The 20,012-nt window shown below is 42.9% G+C and overlaps 1 protein-coding gene across 1 annotated transcript in view; it reads left to right on the top strand.

The window, feature by feature from the left end:
* The window catches only part of zdhhc8b (zDHHC palmitoyltransferase 8b), a 71,044-nt gene that overhangs the window by 38,309 nt on the left and 12,723 nt on the right, over positions 1 to 20,012 (top strand). The window contains 1 exon segment of the mRNA XM_030059804.1: positions 16,815 to 16,936. Within this exon segment, the coding sequence (XP_029915664.1) occupies positions 16,815 to 16,936 (122 nt within the window).

Raw genomic sequence — 20,012 nt, forward strand, 5'->3', positions numbered from 1 at the left:
GCATGCACACCGGTGAGCAAATGTGTGTGCTTGTGTGTTTCGAAGCCTGCATGTGTGTTCATGCGTGCATTCCGATGCACCTCTTGCGAACATGTTTATACATTTATTGTAGGTGTGTGTGTGTGTGTGTGTGTGTGTGATCATGTGTGCATAGCTTCCCTCTAGTCGTTCAGCTGATCTGGATCACTTCCCCAGCTGGATAAGATCCCTGTTTGACAATATACAATTAAGATTCCTGCAGATGTGAAGGGGCCACTGATGAGTTCCTTCAGCTTGAGAGATTGGTGAGAGGGTGGGGGGTGTGGAAACAGGGATGTAGGAGGAGGTGGAGGGAGGGGCGGTGGTGGCGGGGGGCTCTTCAGGGAGGTTTAGTGAAAGCACCTGCCTCAGCTCGGGGGCTCATGATGGATGAAGAGGGAAAACCGGAGAAAAAAAAAAGGGAGGGAAGGAGGGGGACAGATCGGGTTTGAGCCTGAAACGAAGGACATTTTGTCCTTCTACAAATGTTTCAGTTTAGCCTCTTCAATACACACATCAGTGCGCCACAGGCACACTGACACCAAGGCTGCTGTCACTTTTGGTTAAAAGGCCTTTAAAATCCAGACGGTCTCCACTCCCTTCCAACTCTCCTAATAACTATTAATGGAGAAGGAACGCTGTGTCATGAAGATGTTGTTTTCAGATTCCACTTTTGTTTCTAACTGAATTTAAAGATGCTATGTGTAGCATTTAAACATCAGGCATGTGGAGCCCACCGCCACACCACAGAAACCTCGCCTCACAGTCCGAAGCGATACACTGCATTTACATCGCTGCCACATGGGACTGCATGCTGCAGTAAATGGATGGAGGGAGGGGTGCGATTTTGATCCAAATCCCATGAGCCTGCAATGTTTAGTTACAGGGGAAATATGCTTCACACAGCTTCCTAAGCAAGGTATTTTTGTGCTGTAATGAAACTGGGTTTTATGAAGCTGTTGGAGAAAATCCTCGGATTTTATTCAAACTGAAATTGCAAAATTTAAGCATTAGTATTCCCCTTGCACACAGAGATTTTGTGGAACCTTTTTTAAGCACTGAAAAAAAAAATTGTGTCCTTGTCTCTCAGTTTTCATATTGCACTTGGAATATCTTCCAAATTTTTTTGTCAGTATTATACAGCCCCACTGCTCCAGCCTGCCGAACAATGCCACATGTTATTATGCGTGTGAGCAATAGATATTTTGTTTATGTGCATTCAATCTGTGAGTGTTGGGTTCAATCTTTTTCCCTCATCTGTCAGCGGGGATGAATCGGAAAATACGGCATTATGAGATACATATGGACAATTGCGTGGGATTAAGGATTTCATATTGCAAGACTGGCCCTGAATATCCCATCAGATTGTCTTGTGGGAGTGTCCAGTAATGATTTTTTACCATGATGTCAAATCTGCCGGAGGTCAATGGAAGGCCACAGCCCTCCAAATGAAATACCCTGAGGTGTTAAGCCTGGAGATTTGCTTTGACTGAGTACGGTACATGCTGGAGGTGAAAGAAGGACATTCCAGTCCAGTCCACCCCGTGAAGGTTGTGTGTGTTTGTATACACACAACACAGCATGTGATTCTGTGCATGTGTGCGTTTGTGTGTGTGTGTTGTGCCATTCTAGTCCTTACTCTTCGTAGTACCGGTAGTATTCATTTTATCGACATCAGACAAATTCACTTGATTTCTTTTAAAAACATGGGGAAAAAAGCCAAGTAGAAAATAAGGCAAAAAAAAAAAAAAAAAAATCAAGATATGATCAAAATAATCACTCCCAAATTAGCTCAATAAATACTAAATAAAAAAAATACAATTATGATTAAAAGTATATATTTTAACGTCAGATCAGTGATGCTGGATTGACATCAAATTTCTTTTAGGAGGGTGTATAATTTCTGTCAGATTCTGGAACATCTTGTTTTAATATTTGTCAGCAGATGACAAATGTCTTTGGATTTTCTTTCTAAAAAAACTGGTCATCTTATCATATAGGAAGGCAGTTGTACACTTAATGTTTTTATGTCAGCATATGCACTGATGTGTGTTTGTCTCAGTAGCAGAAATTAATAAATAATGATAATTTGTAATAAATGGTTTGAAAAGGAATGGTTACATCAGAATCACACACATTAGTGGCAATATGATTAATTCCCAGTCACATACAGCACAGAAATGAGCAATATTGTGCGTTACAGCATCTTGAATGTCTTAAATACATTATCAAAAAACATATTGCTCATTGAGATGGACATTCTCTCACACTTCGACAAGTTTCCTGGCAGATGCACATTATCACAGGCTCCTCCACAGGTGTCACTGTGCCATCTTCCCATCCTAACACACCGGAAACTTTCCTATCACTTGGTAGCTGATGCATTGGCTTGGCCCCCCTTTGTTTTATTACAGACAGAGTCTTGTGTCGTCCATCTCTGCCACCCTCTGTACCAGCCGGGGCTGTGGAGGCCACTGCCAGGGCTCGTGTGTGTACATTAAACTGATTGATGAACAGTTCATTAGGCTGATGGGCTCCGCGGAGAGAAGGCTCCAGCTGCAACAAGAAGTGGATTTAAAACACCCCAGAATTTGCTGCAGCATGACACGCGGGCTGTGTCAGCGTTTTGAAGCTGACTCTGTGAGATCTTTGCGCCGTGAAGACGATTTGCTGGATGAAAATGCGTCTCTTTTTTTTGTTGTAGATGACGAGATTAGTCACAGTCAGCGGTAAAACAAATCATGAGAAATAGCTGAAGTTTACATACTAACTGCCATTGTGCTGCACAGTGAGGGTTTGCATGGTGGGTTAAGTGTGTTAGAAATGTGATGGAGTGCCAGAGCTGGATTAGCAGGAAAGGACACGGTTGAGTTGTGGAAATTGCACCGTTTGCCCATTTAATCAGTGTGTTTCTTTGGAAAGGTGTGTGTGTGTGTGTGTTGTACCGTAAATATCACCAGCACCAGAAGGCATGGCAAGGAGCTGATCCACCAGCAACTGCCAATGCTGCCAACAGAGGAGCTCAGCACTGAACATAGCACAATGTGTGTGTGTGTGTGTGTGTGTGTGTGTGTGTGTATACATATCGTGTGTATTTTTCAACCGTCATTTACCCACTGCAGGTTTACTGACCAGGCATGCAGTTTTTCAGCTCCTCTCTGAGCTTTTCACATTAACAGTCAATAGTTACACATACACCTGGGAGCCATACCTCTGTACTGTTGGCCACTTGCCAGCTCCACTGGGGCAGTCAGGGTTTTAGTGCCTTGCTCATTGGCAGCTCAATTATTTATAGTTATTTAGGGAAGGTGGAAGCTGTAATTATTCACATGCCCTGCCTCGATTATTCGCTGATATGGACTTCTTGTCGAAAGTAGAGTTAGATTTGTTATTTCTGCTTTTTTCAGAATTACAATTCGTGATGAGGTATCATCAGCTTGAAGTATGATGCAATTTATTTGATTCCATATTTATTGGATAATTGATCAGTACTGGTTGTATATGGAAAGCCATTAAGCTGAACTGAATGAGTGATTAATTTACATTTTGGTTGGATTCTGCACAGGTATGCATGAGAGAGCTGCAATGTCCCATGATGATCTAAATGCAGTTGCTAAGGCTGAAACACTAAATATTGAAGTTCTGGAATATATGGCCTTAAAAACATAGGAATTTAAATGTACTGAGCATCTAAATATATTGTAGCAGTATTGGTCTCCAAAACCCCATATCAGTCAAACCACAGTCACAAAGCAGCTTCTTCAAACTCCATGCTGCTGCCTGTGTGTTATTCTGGTATCGATGGGTCCCTCTGTTTGTGTGTTTAAGAAAAAAACCTGGAGTGTGTGTGAGTATCCTTGATTAAAGCTCTGTAACATCTCCACATGATGTCTGTTCCAGACAGAGGATTGCTGTGTTCACTGGAAAGCTTTTGTTTTTGTATGTGTATGTGCACGCATGTGTGTGTGTGTGTGTGTATGTATATGTGTGTGTATGTATATGTGTGTGTGTGTGTGTGTGTGTGTGTGTGTGTGTGTGTGTGTGTGTGTGTGTGTATGTATATGTGTGTGTATGTATATGTGTGTGTATGTATATGTGTGTGTGTGTGTGTGTGTGTGTGTGTGTGTGTGCACATGTGTGTCCAATCCAAGCTCAACCTTGGCTTCCTGCAGGAAGTGAGTAGAGAATTGGACTGACCCCACTGTTTTGTATGGAACGGGTAGCAGATGGCGCTTGCAGATAAATAGCCATAACAGTTATAATTGTGGCGGAGTGGGCGGGGCTTCAGCGAGGGTAGTGTGTCAAGGGTCATGGAGCACCGCGGTGTGAAAGCCAAGGTGAAGATGAGAGGTGGGCGTCACTTCCAATAGCACAACTCGTCTTGTTTCTCACAGCAAGCAAATGTTTAAAATAGTATTTGGGCTCTCTGTCCATCTCTTTTACTCTCTCTCTCTCTCTCTCTCTCTCTCTGTATCTCTGTATCTCTCTCCCATCTGCTGTATTTCTGGAGTTCCTCCTCAGGTTTCAGCCCAGTTCCTCTTATCTCCTCCTCCTCCTCCTCCCCTCTTCCCAGAACTGCTGAGTCCTCACCGTCTGGGTGCTAGTAGCAGGGATCTGGCACCGCGGTCTTCTATTTTGGCTGAAAGTGAAACTAGATTTTCAACTCGACTTGCTCTGCACTGAACTGAACTAGCCCTGGCCAGCTAGAGGTGGTAATTAAGAGCCAGGGGCTTGAAACAGACATTGGGAATGAGAAAACGACCAAATAACCAAATATTTCTTACTCTTTGAAAAAAAATTTTCTCCTCAAAATTGCAAACTCAGTTTTGGATTTTGATGTCAAATGGATTAGCAGCATATTTTGCAATGTGACATTACTGTTTACATTTAATTTTTTGGTAACACTTTAACATTTTACAATAAGAGTACAACAATTAAGGTTAGTTAATGTTAGTTAATGTCGTAATGGTTAATTAACTGTTAGTTACTGATTATCGTGGCATTTACTAATGTTAATAATATCTACAATATCCCATAAATAACATATAAATTAATACACTAGCATGAACCGCATTAGTACATGATTCTTAGACACATTAGTTAACGGTTAGTTAACTGTTACTTAATGTTTATTACCTGTTACTTAATGTTTATTATGGCATTAACTAACGTTAATTGTTGTACTCTCATTGTAAAGTGTTACCAATTTTTTTTCATTTGCCCCAATAAAGTGAAATTGTGCACACAGACAATAGAAATAACACATATTCCTGTGTTTCTCAGATGCTCATGCATGACAGAGATGTAAAAGCTAGAAAATTTTGCAAGAAAAAAAGTGGATCTATAGGCTGAATACATCTCACCATGTCTCTTTGGTCCGTCTGTCTCGGCTTTTTGTTCCACTGAGGCCTCAACGTTAAGTGCCGACTAGCTGAAAGCAAGCTGTTAAAACAAACTCATGTGAATCTGCCCGTTGTTTCTCTGAGACATAACTCCAGCAGATCCGACAGAGGCCACACATGCAGGCCGCGGCAACTGTACCCAGGGCTTAGAGTAAAGCGCGGCTGGGAATGTAACATGGGCTAAGCCAACTTGTGCAGGCATTGCTCGCGCTCCCTGCATATCAGCCTGGCAACTGAGGAGGAGAGGCCCTAAAGGCTGTCTAAAACATGGGGCATCTACATCAGCTGAATCCACCCACTTATCCCCCCAAGAAGCCTGTATCCACATAGGCTTCCATATAGACTCATATTTCTCATTGGGAAATGCAGTGATTACACACACACAGAGGCAACAGTTGCATCGGCAGAGCTGATTGACCTTGCTACTGTGATCTAAAGACTCACATATATTTACTTGTGTGGATAAGCCCCAATATCTTTGGCCCCATAAGCCCTCACTTATTCCAATTGAGCCTTAGCACTGCACTGGTTTTCAATTTCCCACGGGTAGCCGGAGAGAGCCGGGCGGTCGTACCAAATGCCCCCATATGTCATTTCCTCTTAGAGAGATTACGCTACACACCAGCCCGCAGCCTGACACAAAAGTGTTTGTGTGTGTATTGTTCTGGTTTTATAGAAGCATGTCAGTGCAAAGTGGTTTTAATCTGGAAAATTGAGTGGCATTTTTTTATATATATATGTGTGACGTTGCATCATGGGAGCAGTCACTGTAGCATTGTGTTTCTTTCTTTTTTTTTTTTTTTCAAGGTTGATTGGTGCATTTTAATGAGAGTGTGTGATTGATTGGGAAGGGATGATTGGAGAAAGTGTGTATATGTTTGCTCACATACTAAGTAAGATCCCTATAAGTCAACTCCTCTTTGCCATGTAGTTTATGTACACATTCCAAACACACACACACACACACACACACAATGCTCTCCTCACCCTAAGGAAAAATTAGTTCCATTAACAAGTGAGATGTCCACCAGTCGAAAAATGTGCCACCCACTCATGCAAAATGAGAATTAAATACATGAAAATACCGGCTCAGCCACTGAATATTAATGAAGCTGTGGTTATCTAAACGCCTTTGCTCCTAAAATGGGATTGGTTTAAATTTTGTGGCATGTAGTTATCATTCTGTGTAGGTGGATGTCACTGTCAGGTTAAAACCTTGAGACCTTGAAAAAAAAAAAAATCAGCCTCTCAGGAATGTCGATAAGCACACATTTTTTTTTTTATTATAGTGTTGAATGAACTTCATGAGCTGAAGTTACATGTTGTGTGTATGTATAATTGCAGTGGTACCAGTTGAGTGAGCCCTGGTTTGCATATAGTTGGGACGTGAGTCAGTGTGGTAAGCTGGTTAGGATGACATTACAAAGCTGCATTTTGAGGCTGAGGGAAATTGAAATGTTTTTGTAGGACACTGCCTTCCACTTTTCCCGTCTTCACCGATGATAAAAAAGGGGGGTTGTGAATATGTAAATATGAGAAGGCCAACAGGAGGGCAAAGCATTTTATTTCATTTCAAATGGACCTCTTATGCAATTATGGAAAACTAAATTGGATTTACCCCTCAGTTAAAATGCAGATGTAATACAGTGTATCATGCAGCTGCACAGGTTCCTCCTCTATTCTGTCGTCTTACTCAGAGCAAAGTCAGCTGTTCCCCGAGGCTGTCTCCTCATCAGTAAACATAGGCAAAGTGGGATCACACACTCTGTGTTTCCCAATTTTAAGTAATTTGGTAACATTAATGTATTAATTAAGTCTGTTCATGCATAGTAAACAAACATCTTTAAAAGGGATGGGCATGAATAATTGAATACTCCATTTTGCAAAGAAAAGTACATTGAAACTAACTTCTGACATTTGGATATTATCTTCTGTAGAATGGATGGTGCACAGTAATTATCATCTGTTAGTCCTTTCTGCAATATTGTATCATAAGGTCCTTTTTGAAAAGAATTATGGGTTATGATTTTGATTGGAGATGTGGGTGGTGTAATCTAGTCAAGGTACAAACTGACTAATGCGTATGACACAGTTCATTGATGTGAAATAACCATTGTTGAGGCCCTGAAAGGCTGGCATGAATGGAAACCCCTGCCTTGAAAGCTCCACAGCGATTTTTGTCACCAATTTTTGAGGACTAATGCACTAAATAGGGCACAACATAACGAATCAAGCGCTGAATCCCATCCAGACAAAAGGTGGCAGGGGAACAAAAACCATTTCAAGAGGTGTATTTGCCATCAATATACTGTTGCTGTCCTGCCACCTCCAAGCTTGCAGAGGTCTCCAGTTTGGGGCAAAAAAGTTCAACTAGAGCAGCAAGATTTTAAAATCTGACCAGGCTCTGCAATGTCCAACATCATCATGGAGAATTGGCTCTGTGTGAATGGCTTTGTAGAGCCTTTTCATAGCTGCATTTTGACTTGAAATAGCAGGGTGAACACAGGTGTTACCAATTACATTAATTAGGGTGGTTTTGGTCCATCTTGGTCTGTTGAACCCTAATGAATGTGGTTACCTGTGATAACACCTCTATTTCATGTCAAATTGGCTGCAAAGGCCTATAACCTTATGTTGCGTTCGAGACGTCCTGGGAACTTGGAGAAGTCCCAGGGTCCCATTAGTAAAAATGCTTTCCAACACCCCTCCCAGTGATAACTCCCACTTTGGAGCTTGGGTATGATTTATGAACCCTGTGTATGATATCAAAGCAAGTTCCTGGCTATGACAAAAACATGCCATTTCGTGTTGTGCACCATCAACCTTTTTTTTTTTTTTTTTTTTTTTTTATCAGACCAAAAAATGCCAGGTACTGCATTGGGCCATAGTAAGCAACAAACATGCTAAAAAAAAAAAAAAAAAAAAAAATCTCCTTTTTGATATTGTTCAGCTCATTCACTATTCTTTGGTTTTTCAGTTTCCGTCGCAGACACCAGCGTAACACGTGAAAGTCATTCAGGTGCTTGGTAATGATCGGTTCCCAGTCAGAAACAGCAGATGTTAAATGTGTGTTAAGTGCTGCTGACACCAAAGTTGTGCATTTGGAAATGCAATTAGAATTCCAATCACATTTACATGAGCCACTGTTGGCCTTCCAATATGGCAGCCAGAGGGTGTGCTCCATCACCATGAAAACTCTTCACTGGTGAGATTTTGATTGAGATTTTCCATATTAGCCATTACCTAATTAAGAGTGCATATGTGGCTTAGACTGTGCATATTGACTGTTTTCTTCAACTCTGAAATTCATGTAACTATGCAGATGGTGGGGGAAAAAAAAAAGAAAAGAAATTGCCCATCCCTAATAAATAACTCGGGCCTGGAGGAACTCGGCTTCATGATACCCCATCAATCTGTGCAGCTCTGCTTCTCGTCTGACCTGCTGCCAGCTGCTCTCCACCACTCTTCCAGCAAACATAACCGCTGTTTCCATTGACAACAGGCCTGCTGGTGTGCGTGTGTTTGTGTGCGGAATACTAAGTGATGTGTGTGTGTGTGTGTGTGTGTGTGTAAGCGAGTGCAGAGCTTCAGAGATGTGTATATACCGTGGAGATTGGCAGGTCCCGGTGGGGTAGCGGTGAGTGATGATGCCGTCCGCGGCTCCGGTGCGGAGTAAACGAAACAGATGAGACGTTGGAACTTGTCAAGAGTTTGAAGAGCGGGGAGGAATCCGGCAAATAACCCACCAAACCTCTCTGGAGTGATGTTTAGCTGGAGTCTGTGTGAGAAGTGTGGAGGGAGGATAACGCCGGTGATTCTCAGAATTCTCCTTGTTGGAAGTTGAAAAGAGTCCAACCGTGATATAGAGTCTGGATCACACCTTACAGTGGTTACAAATCTAGTTTATTCTGCCATGATCTGCCCTCTAGGTGGGCAGGCCGGTGGGTGGGGTTGCACGGCCTTACTTGTTCAGGGTATTTAGGATCAGTGTGCATCAGCAGGCAGTTTGCAGCAGAGCAGGCCTCCCATCTGTGTCCCACCGGGTTCAGCTTTAATGAACTAATCAATGGGATGACATTCCCTCCACAGGCTTATTACATTGCCCTAAGTGCTCCCAATGGACCGGCAGCATCTTCTAGTGTTACAGGTGTGGTGCATGCTAAACACAATGTATATTGATGTTAATTATCTACAACTTCTTTGTACATTATGATGTCAGAAAGCGGTTTCGGTCAAGGCAAAAAGCACAGAAAGAGTGAAAGAGCATTTAGACCATAAAGGCACCTAAACTTGTAATCTCATTGCAGTCCCAAATTAGAATAATCAACATTAATGCATGCATGCTGGTGTGGAATCTGATCAAAAAGTCGCATTAGGGTCTGCATTTAAAAAGTTCACAGGTTTGAGCTTAGTTGACTGACAAGGTCATCACTGCATTATTGCATTTGACACCTGATTGATCTCTCTCTCACACACACACACACACACACACACACACACACACACTCACTTATATATCCATCCATCCGGTCCATCTATCTTCATTCACACGGATTGGCATGCAGTGACTACATCCCTCATGTTTGGTCAGAGAAAGTGCTACCTGTCACTGTTTTCAGTTTCAGATGAGAGCATGAAAGCTACACGCTCTCCAGATTGACTCAGTTTTCTCTTTGATGGCTGTTCAGACTCTGCCCTCCTCACACAATCCCTCCTCCCAGAGCCACTAAAAGAACAGATAACAGCAACTTCAAAGGCAGAGCTGCTTTTTTTTTCTGCCGCGATCCAAAAAGCAGGCAAATGGAGGACCGGCAAAATTTGAGTAGTCAAATAGCTCAGGGATATGCAGTGTGTGGAGAGCGCATGCGGATGGCTTTTCATGGTAGATGTGATTGATTGTCATAGCCGCATTCAGAACCTTCAGCCGTGACAGCAAAGCAATCCTACCAATCCTTCAAAGGCTTTGTTTAACTTTTTCATCAAACCTCCAATTACTTTACAAGACCGCAGCACCTTTTTCCCCCTCTCTGTAGGTTTTCCACAGCAAAGGGATTAGCCGTGTTTTTTTGAAGTGTTCCTCCCAGATTTTGTTTAATCAACAGATCCAAACCTATCCGAGATCATTCTCGAGGTGGCTGGCAATCAGCTGGGGTTTTGAGGCGGGATTTGTGGTAAAGCAGCGGGGTTATCGTTACCAGACAGCAAGGGTGTTTCCTCTAATCTTAATACCCAAGAATGACACCCACCACAAACACCTCAGCCGTCGCACTGACTAAGCAGACTATCAGATACCAAAGGCTAAGACTCTGTCATTCAGTCCCTGAGCTGACACTGGAAGAGGCTGAGCATGTGTGTGTGTGTGTGTTTGTGTGTGTGTGTCCCTGTGTGTGAGCATGTACCGTATTATGATCTCACTGCGTCGCAGGGTAGATATCAGTGGTAGCATTGTTCTTCTCTGCAGGCAAGGTGAGGCCTCGGCGGGGGAAAGATAGAGAAAAACAGGGCGAGCACGTTCAGCCTGGGGACGCTCCATGATTTAGGCAGATTACAGCCACAGTTTGGCTTCATGACTGATTTTCAAGATTGTCCGTGCCAGTTTGTCACATTGTAGCTAGTATGAAGGTGGGACAATTATTAAAAAAAACAGATTTTTACTATTAAAATCCACACAAATCTGGTTAGAGTTTGTGTTTCCTATAGATTTGTAGGTGACACTGCATAAGAATTTCTTTACCTTGTCATCGAGTGTGTGCTCCAAGTGATCATCAAGCGTGAGATGCAAAATGAAAAAAAAAAAAAAAATCAATGTGTTGTCCTGTCCGTTCAGCGGTGTAGTGTGTCCCCGTCACAAGAAGAGAACATCATGGACACTTCATTCTACACAGTTGACGCCTGCTGCTGAAAGATATGAGAGGGAATGGCAGCGGGCCTGCATGTGCACAGAGCATGACCACTTTGCGTCATCGTGCTCCGGCAGCAGTTGGCACTTGTGGCACTTGTATCGGGTGAATTCTCCATACAAGCATCCGATTAAATTCTCTGCGCACAAATCATTCATGAAGACCAGTATTGCATTTTCGTGTTTTCTTCGTTTATTTTATTTATTTCATTTTTTTGTCCAATGTGTATGGAAAATGTCATGGAAGTTATGCTTTACTCTAGTGAGTCATATAAGTAGGCATATAATGCACACACAAAAAATCTTCTAGGGCAATAAGTAACAAGCATTTCACAGCAAGAAATAGACATAAAAAATATATGGAAACATGACAACAAAGATTAAATGTGTTTCTAACTTAACTGCCACACTTCCTCTGGCAGCATCCAGGCGATTTAGTCGCTGTCTTCCTAATCCTGTTTTTCTGTCCACTTTTGCTATGAAGTACTTGTTACTTAATGCACTTAAGCAATTTTTGTTTTGTGCATTGTCCAGTTTCCCTCCACACCAGCAACTTGTTAAGCTTTGTTTGCAGCTAAACTATTTCAGGCTCACATTATGTGATCGTCTGTGACCATTGTTTTCATTTTCATTATATTAACCTTTTTCAGCTTTTTTTCATAATGTTGTATGCACACAGTTCTTCACCTCACAGGCAATAAATGGAGGCAGACTGTTCGCCTCCCACCATAGCGTCTGGTGTGCAATCACTGTAAGATGCTTGCTATAACCTGCAGCGAGTTTCTTGAGGATTAAACTAAAATTTCCAATGTATTTGATTTACATTCATACTCTGTAACTTTTTGAATAGGCTGCTAATTACCACGACTGGAGGTGTACTCAGGGTACTGTGAGGGACTTGGAATAAAAGCAGCCATTAAATGGCATGTGTCACGTTTGAATAAAGCACCTTCAGAAACCAAGAATTGTGCAAACGAAGCAGAGAGAGAGAGAGAGAGTCAGAAGTCAGTTCCAAGCTTACTGAGCAGATTTAAGAGGGAGATATCCCGTATGAGGATGAAGTGAGAGCGGCTGTGTGGAAGATGTGCCCTTTGCATGCAGCCTGCCTCGTATTGATCGCTATGACTAAGGTTAGTAATGAGAATGTGTGTGCCTCTGCCAGCCCGAGGAGCTGGCTGTGTTTCATTCCGGCGTAATCTCACCATTTCGTACCACCTCGTCTGAGCAAGATGATTAATGTTGATGATTTTTGCTTTCTTTTATTCCCGCCATCCAATCCATTCATGAGCGTTATCTATGTTCCTCTGGCGTGGGGCTCACAGGGACCTGTGAGCTTGTGTTTTGAATGCCGATCGGCTGGGGGATGGCTCCTCCATTACCTCGTCAGCCCCTTTTTGCAGGCATTTTAATTACCACGGAGAATCCAGGCCCTTTTTTCCACTTCGGCCAGTCCGAGGACTCGAAGCCAAGAAAGAGTCAGACTCATTACATTACTGCACTTTTGGCAGGGAAAGACCTTTCAGTTTGATAAACTCGGTCCAAACTTTTTGACAAGTCTGAGGCCCCAGCTGAGGTATCATGGTTACACAAGCAGTAAAAGTGGCTAGTAAACAGTGTTGATAAGTGCTCTGCGGTTGTTTGTTGCTCCCACACAATTAACCAATGTCTGCGGCCTTAATCAGGCTTTCTCTCAGTCACATTTTCCTCCCACGCCGTCTGCTCCCAGACTCCCAAAATGGTTGCTGTCAGCCGCACAACTGCATTTTTCGCCGTCTTCTCCCTGGCTCCACTGTCATTCTTATCGCACTCTGCGGGCAAAACACCACTCTTTGACAGGCGGTGAAATTGGGATTTTGTAAGACGGTGGAACCGCACTCTATTGCTTTTCCTTGATCAATTTCCTCAGCTTTTGTACCTTGTCTTCTCGTTGCTGGAGCTGAGGCGATACAGCGCCGCGCTGCTCCGCTCGGTCCCTCACCGCTTATGTGGTGATTCCACTCAAATTAACTCTGAGGATGTTATTTTGTGACAGTAAACATCTTCCCAAGGAGGAAAAAAAAAATCACTTTAAATTTTTTTCACCGATGCAGCACAGTGGTACATTTCTGCACTTAAATGAAGCCTTATTCAGAGATGAGGTGACATCAAAACTCATTTACCCAGTCTTTAATTGGTGTGATGTAGTTTATCCAGCATTTTAAGTGTGATATGTTTGTGTGACATGAATTTGTAGCAGGTTGTGTGCTTATTGTAATGGTAGAAGAGTAGGTTGCTGAAAAAAGGACCAGACAAGAAGAATAAACTCATAATTACCCTGGAAATCCTTTTTATATGAGTATATTTTTTAGTCTACGGTAAGCTTTGACTCGAATTCACAGTTTATCCTATCATCATACCTGATGCCACTTGACTGTCAGTCAAGTGAGAAAGCGGATTTTCCTTTCTGACAAAAAAAAAAAAAAAAAAAAAATCCAGTCTCTTATGTACACTGTTATTTTTATCCTGTCTCCATACTGATAGAGGTGACATTTACTTGAAATGATTCTCAAAAGATATCATAAGGCAGGCATCAAAAGCTAATTATAATCACACTAATGGTGCATGATAATCATCACAGTGAGTATGATGTAATTAACACAGTGTGTTTGAATAATTTAAGGGGCAACTGTATGTTTGGTGACATTATATTACATAGAATCTATTTTCCTGGTGATTGCCTAATAATATTAAGAAAAGTCTGCCGGTTCTAATGGGTTTATAATCTGTTTGCAGTGTATCACAATGTGTTAATCAGAGAGGAATGCCATCATAAAGTGAATTACAGTTTCCGTGGGCATTTTGCCATGAGAGAATTGAACTTATATTGACCCGAACCTTGCCAATGATATGTTGCAGTGATATTTAGGACGGGTGATGTGCGCAGTAATTAAGATTTGCGGTTTGGAGCCAAAACAGGCCTTGTCGCCGGGTGTCGTCAGCTGGCGACCAGTGCAGACTGGTTCTCTTGGTGGCTACCTCGGGCCTGTTAGTGCTCCCACTCGCTCTCTACAGCCACCACTCTGAATAATTCAACAAAGCAAAAGAGAACTGGCCGGGGGAAGAGGAGGTACAGATTGAAAATGATTTCAGGCCGCCGGTACCAGGAAATTGACTTCTTGACGTCAGAGCTGGGCAGTGGGTTGTGTTTGGATGGGAATGCACAAGGCCGTGTATCTGTGATGTGTACGTATGTGAATGTGAGTGAGAGTGTGTTTGTGCTGTTGTGTGTGTGTGTGTGTGCATCGTGCATAAATCATTATTCCAGGCAAGCCGGCCGGACACACAGACGAAGGTCTCTCTTTGAAACCCTTACCTCCCTCCACCGGGATGCTCTTTATTAATTCATAATCTCTCCGGCGTCCTGACCTGCAGGATCTCTGCGCTCTGTCCAACCATCGACATTAGCACATCTTCATTCTGACGGTGCTTCTTCTCTTGGGAGACCCGCACAAACAGTTAGCAAGAAAGATACTGCCTCAGGAAGCGCACAATGTCTTGACATTTTAGTCCAGGTGATTAAACGGGGTGGGACTGGCTTTGGATAGGGATGCCGTTATCTCCCCCGAGGGTGTGATTCAGGTGTCTCTGCAGCTGAATATTTCACAGTGCTGACTTATGACTCGGAGGTGGTGGATAAGGTCGGGCTTGATGCATAGCCGTAGTAGAATTTACTCCGGAGCCGTCTGGATTGGTTGTGGGTCTAATGAGGAGCTTCCCACTTGATAAAGCCACTGACAGACCTGCTCTGACATTCAGCACAGGTTTCCATGGCGGCGGCCAGCATGGTTTAACAGCACATCAGAGCTATAGCGTGCACTGTGAGTTTTGGCTGGATTATCAACTGAAACACAGAGGTGCTTCTTGCAAGGGCTAGAATCATCCCCTGTGCTGAAAAAACACTTAAAGCTGAAATTTATACAGGGATGGAGGGGGCAAAATCCCCAACACACTCATTCAAGATGGAATTAAAATTAACATATAAGTCAAGTAATGATTAGTTACCCTACATACCCTGGAGAAACCAGTCTAATGTGAATGGGGCTTGTAACTATGAAATGTACCACTAACCAGCATGTGCAATTGCTGTGTGTAGTATTTTAACATCAATAAATCATTACTGCATTAATTTTGAGACATGAGTGTTATTACTGTAAACAAACAAAACCATCGTCTAGAAGCTTGGCAGCTTCTACCGCCTCTGCACTCCATTTCACATTGTGTGTCGCTTGACTGGATTCAGCAGGAACGCTGCTGGACTGCTTTAAAGCACAAGACAGGAGCCAGTCGTTTTTTTTTTTTTTTTTGCTGAAGCGATGAACAATTTTATTCCAGCTGCACCATCCTGGCTGCATAGTTTCCACCTCAGGTTAATCTACCGAGTCTGAAAACACGCTCTTATCGCGGCCTGTTATCAGCCGTTCTTCTTTTTGGCCTCCTTTTTACCTCTTGGGAACAAACACCGTGGAAAAGGCGGAAGCAGCAACATCCTCTTTGACACCAGAAACAACAAGGAGCACTTGGAGGAGTGGTTTCAATTTTGAGAAGAACAAAATGTTTGGTAGCATGTTCAAAGAGCAAGCAATTCCTAAGGGTTCAATTGTTCAGTGAATATATTTTAGGATAACCAACGATTGTCCAGAATTACAATGCAAAGGACCATCGCCAGAAATGTTGGTTCCACCTGGCGACTTCTGTAATAATTTCTGCTGCAGAGATAAATTGGTATTTAGTGTCCAGCCAGCATCTGCCCTGTCAATATCTGCTGTGTCTATATCAGGTCTATCTACAATAATAATATTTCCAGTGACGCTGCTGTTGTTGTGCAACCTGAAATGATTCACCTGTGTCAAAATAAGACGAGCCCAGGAGAAGAATAAACGGCTATTTTTAAAAACGGTGCGCTCGCGTGTGAGTGAACTGGGGCTCGTCTGTCTGTCGGTCCTGTGCTCTGTCTGGTCCCGACTGAGCTTCCTGAAATTCTCAGGCATATTCCAGGAAATGCCTCAGTTAGCTACATTGTAATATAGCTCAGTGTTGCTGGCCCAAGTATAGCCCTGACCTCATGAGTCACCGCTCACGATGGACCTATCTGAGGCCGGGGAAGGGTGGCAGCGCTGTGTTTTGGAGGGGGGGTGGGGTGCACTGTCGCCACGCAAAGGCTGGCCGAGATGCAAATGCTGTGATTGTTTCAAAATCTGAAGGCCCATACTTTCAGCGTAGAATTTATGGGCTCATCCTTTTTTTTTTTCTCAAAAGGCTGTCTTTTCCCGTTTAGAAGGGATTAGCAAGCTGAAAATCTGGTGTGTGGGTGTTGTTGTGTTTTTCTGCATGTGTTTGCTGGCATTTGCATTTGTGTGACTGAGTGTTTATATTTCTGAAACCTCAGATTGCACATCAAAATTGAAAAAAAAAATCCCGACGTGTGTCTTTATTTGTCCACCTCCGTCTCTCTGCAGGTGCCCCTGGTTGACCAAGGCGATCTCTCCTGCTGTGCCTCTCTACAATGGCCTGGTGTTCCTCTTCGTCTTGGCCAACTTCAGCATGGCAACCTTCATGGACCCCGGAGTCTACCCGAGAGGTGTGTGTTTGTGTGTGTGTGTGTGTGTGTGTGTTTAAATTATGCATGAGCCAGCATCTGGAAATAGACATTTGCGTATGTGGGGAAGGAATAGGCTGAATGTTTACAGGCAGCTAAATGTTCGCAGACACAGGACTTTAATAAAAAATCAGCTATTGGTCAGTCAGTGTCATTGACCTTTGAAAGGATGAATAGGATGCCGTTTCTGTTTGATTCTGTATTTATTGTATATTAATAACTCTAGTGACACATTTTTATTCAGATTTCACATGAGCACACTGTATATTATTAGTAACAGTAGCTTTAGTAGTAGACGTTGCACCAGTACCAGTAATAGTACAAGTTATAGTAGTAGCAGTAGCAATAGTAGTAATATTCCAATCCAATCCACTTTATTCATATAGCACGATTTTAACAAACACAAGGTTTCCCAAAGTGCTGCACAACAAGATAAAACACAACTAGATAACACAGTAAGTACACAATAGGATAAAATAATAAAATAAAATAAAATAAAATAAATAATTTAAAATGCACTGCCCGCACAAGATTAAAAAAAAAAAAAAAAAAAAAACATGCACACATAAAATCAAAAATCATAAAATCAACACCCTACATGGTGTCAAAAGCCAAAGAAAAGCAGTAGCAAGAGCAGTACTTAATAGTAGTAGCAACAGAACTAGTAATAGCAGTACCAGTAATAGTATCAGCTGTGGTGGTGGTAGTAGAAATACCAGAAGTAGCAGTAATATTAGCAGAAGTACCAGTAGTAGTAGTAGTAGTTGTTGTTGTTGTAATCGTTCAGTTTTATTGTATTTTTATTATTCTATATGAGTATGAGAGATTTTTTTCCGTTTTAGATATACATGTAGAAGGTACAGTTTCACATGTACGGGTGCAGTTCTACAACCCCCTCCACGGCCACACCTCCACCACCACCACACACACACACACACACACACACACACACACACACACATAACCAACCCCTGCCTCTTATTGCCCCATTATCTCCCTGTGACAGCCTGTTAAACTCCACATGCAAGTTGTACGAGCCTTCATGCTGCTGGGTGGGTTCAGTATCGCTCAGCGGCTAGGGCCTTGTCAAACGCCACGCCATCCGCTATAACTCAGGCCTCTAATGCAGGCGACTCGTCCTCAGCCCTATCTGTGTTAAGCAATGATCAGTGAACCCGTTGCCACGGGATGTTTGTAATGTGCTTGTAAAGGATAAGCACCTGTCTTTAGCGAGTGCTTTCTCTGCCCATAAAGGGGTGATAATCATTACGGCTCATAAGGTGCAGGTTATCTCCCTCCCCAGAGGTGGCGGTGGCCTTCTGCTGCCTTTGCCCTGCTGGGGTTTTATAGACAAAGCAGGGAGTTTGGAGCGAAGGTGGCGACAGAAGCCTCTCTAGCACATACAGCAGCTAACAGGGCAATCAGACGGCTGGTTGGAGCATGGCGTAAACATGGCCACAGCTTCTTCCTTGCCCCTTGTTACATTCTTCCTCAGCCAGTGGCCCTGTCCAGATGGATTGTAGTTCACACCTGGCTTTAAAAATGTGTCTCGGGTAGACCGCTTGTGTTCGGATGCCGCGTCCCTGTTCTATCTGCAAATACAATACACGTTCTTCGTTTCACACGTTCTTACTTTAGTTGCATGGACTTTTCCTGATTTAGCATTTTCTCAAAACGGAGCGGTGCAGTTGACTAAGTGGTCTCTCGCTGCTGCTGGTACACTAACATGTGGAAAAAGGCGTCCCAGGCCACCTCCGAGAGTGGCTTGAGTTTATTGGATTTCAATGCATCGTCCAAAGGTTTTGAGTGCCCTCAGACTTGTATTTAGTGCTATCCACTTGTGGTCAGATCGCCCAGAACGGATGTTAATGGCATGTCTGGACAGCCCCGTGTGATTACTTGTGTAATCAGTTTTGCTATTTGCCCTCTTCTTTTACGAGAGCGCACTTATTTTGGGCCTAGTTCTTGATGTTATTTCAGAGGCTGCAGACTCATCAGTGATGTTACATCCCATTAAAAAAAGAAAGAAAAAAAAAATCAAATGACATCCACTCAGAAAATCACTCCATCTCCAGATATTCTGTAAAAGTGAAAATGAAAAGATGAAAGAGAGCAGTGTGCTGAGAAGTTTTCCATTCGCATCCCGTTCATATTCAAACATCGCCCAGTGAGGCACTGTCATTTTCGTTCCCTTTATTGCTCTTTTGGGGAGGCGACGCAGCGAGGTGATAGAAAGGACAATGTGCACTCAGTGAGAGGGAGGTGTGTGGCCAACAAGGCTACACCGCCACACACAAAAATAACAACTTTTGCAATTTTGTGCAATTTCCCAAAGTGTGCCACAATTCGTCAAACACAGTAAGCGGCATTTTCAGTCGTCAGTGAGAAAGGTTTGTCGACAGTCTGCTTAAATGGTGTTTTGCTGGTATGGGGACTCCCAGGTCTACAAATTAAAGTGTGGAGGAAAATGTTTCCTTCTGTTAAAGCTGAGCAAAGTCGTAGGTTTAATCCCCACGGCAGCTACATGTTATATGAACGTAACCTTGAGCCAGACACATGAGTGTGTTCTTGTGGGGGAAAAAAAAACCTGAGCTGCTGCATGCTCACTCTCTACAACTTGCTGTGGATAAGAATGCCTGTTAAACAGAAAAGAACCCTGCAGCCACGTATAGACACACACTTCATGCTGTTCATACACGTGTTCAACACATCGATGTGCACACACACACACACATCGATGCTGCGAGTGGAATAAATGCAGCTAAATCCCTCCTGTCAGTAGGTATGCCCTGCGGGTGCTAACTAGATCCCTCTCAATCAATCAAGTCCTTGAAGGGAGGGCTTATCCGTTTTGGAAATAAAATCTCGCCCCGTGCTCATTGCTCAATATTTAATAGAACACGGATGATTACGTTCTGTGGAATTTTGCAGAATGGTAGCTAATGGGTCAGTAATATTAAAGCAGTGAGTTTTATCTTCATGCTAGGAATCATTTTGTCAGGGTAGGTGTGGGTGTTTGAAATGTCGGATATTTCATTCTCTGCAAGGGAGTGGAGCT

This window comes from Myripristis murdjan, chromosome 9, assembly GCF_902150065.1.
Source record: "Myripristis murdjan chromosome 9, fMyrMur1.1, whole genome shotgun sequence".
In the NCBI taxonomy this organism is placed as follows: Eukaryota; Metazoa; Chordata; class Actinopteri; order Holocentriformes; family Holocentridae; genus Myripristis; species Myripristis murdjan.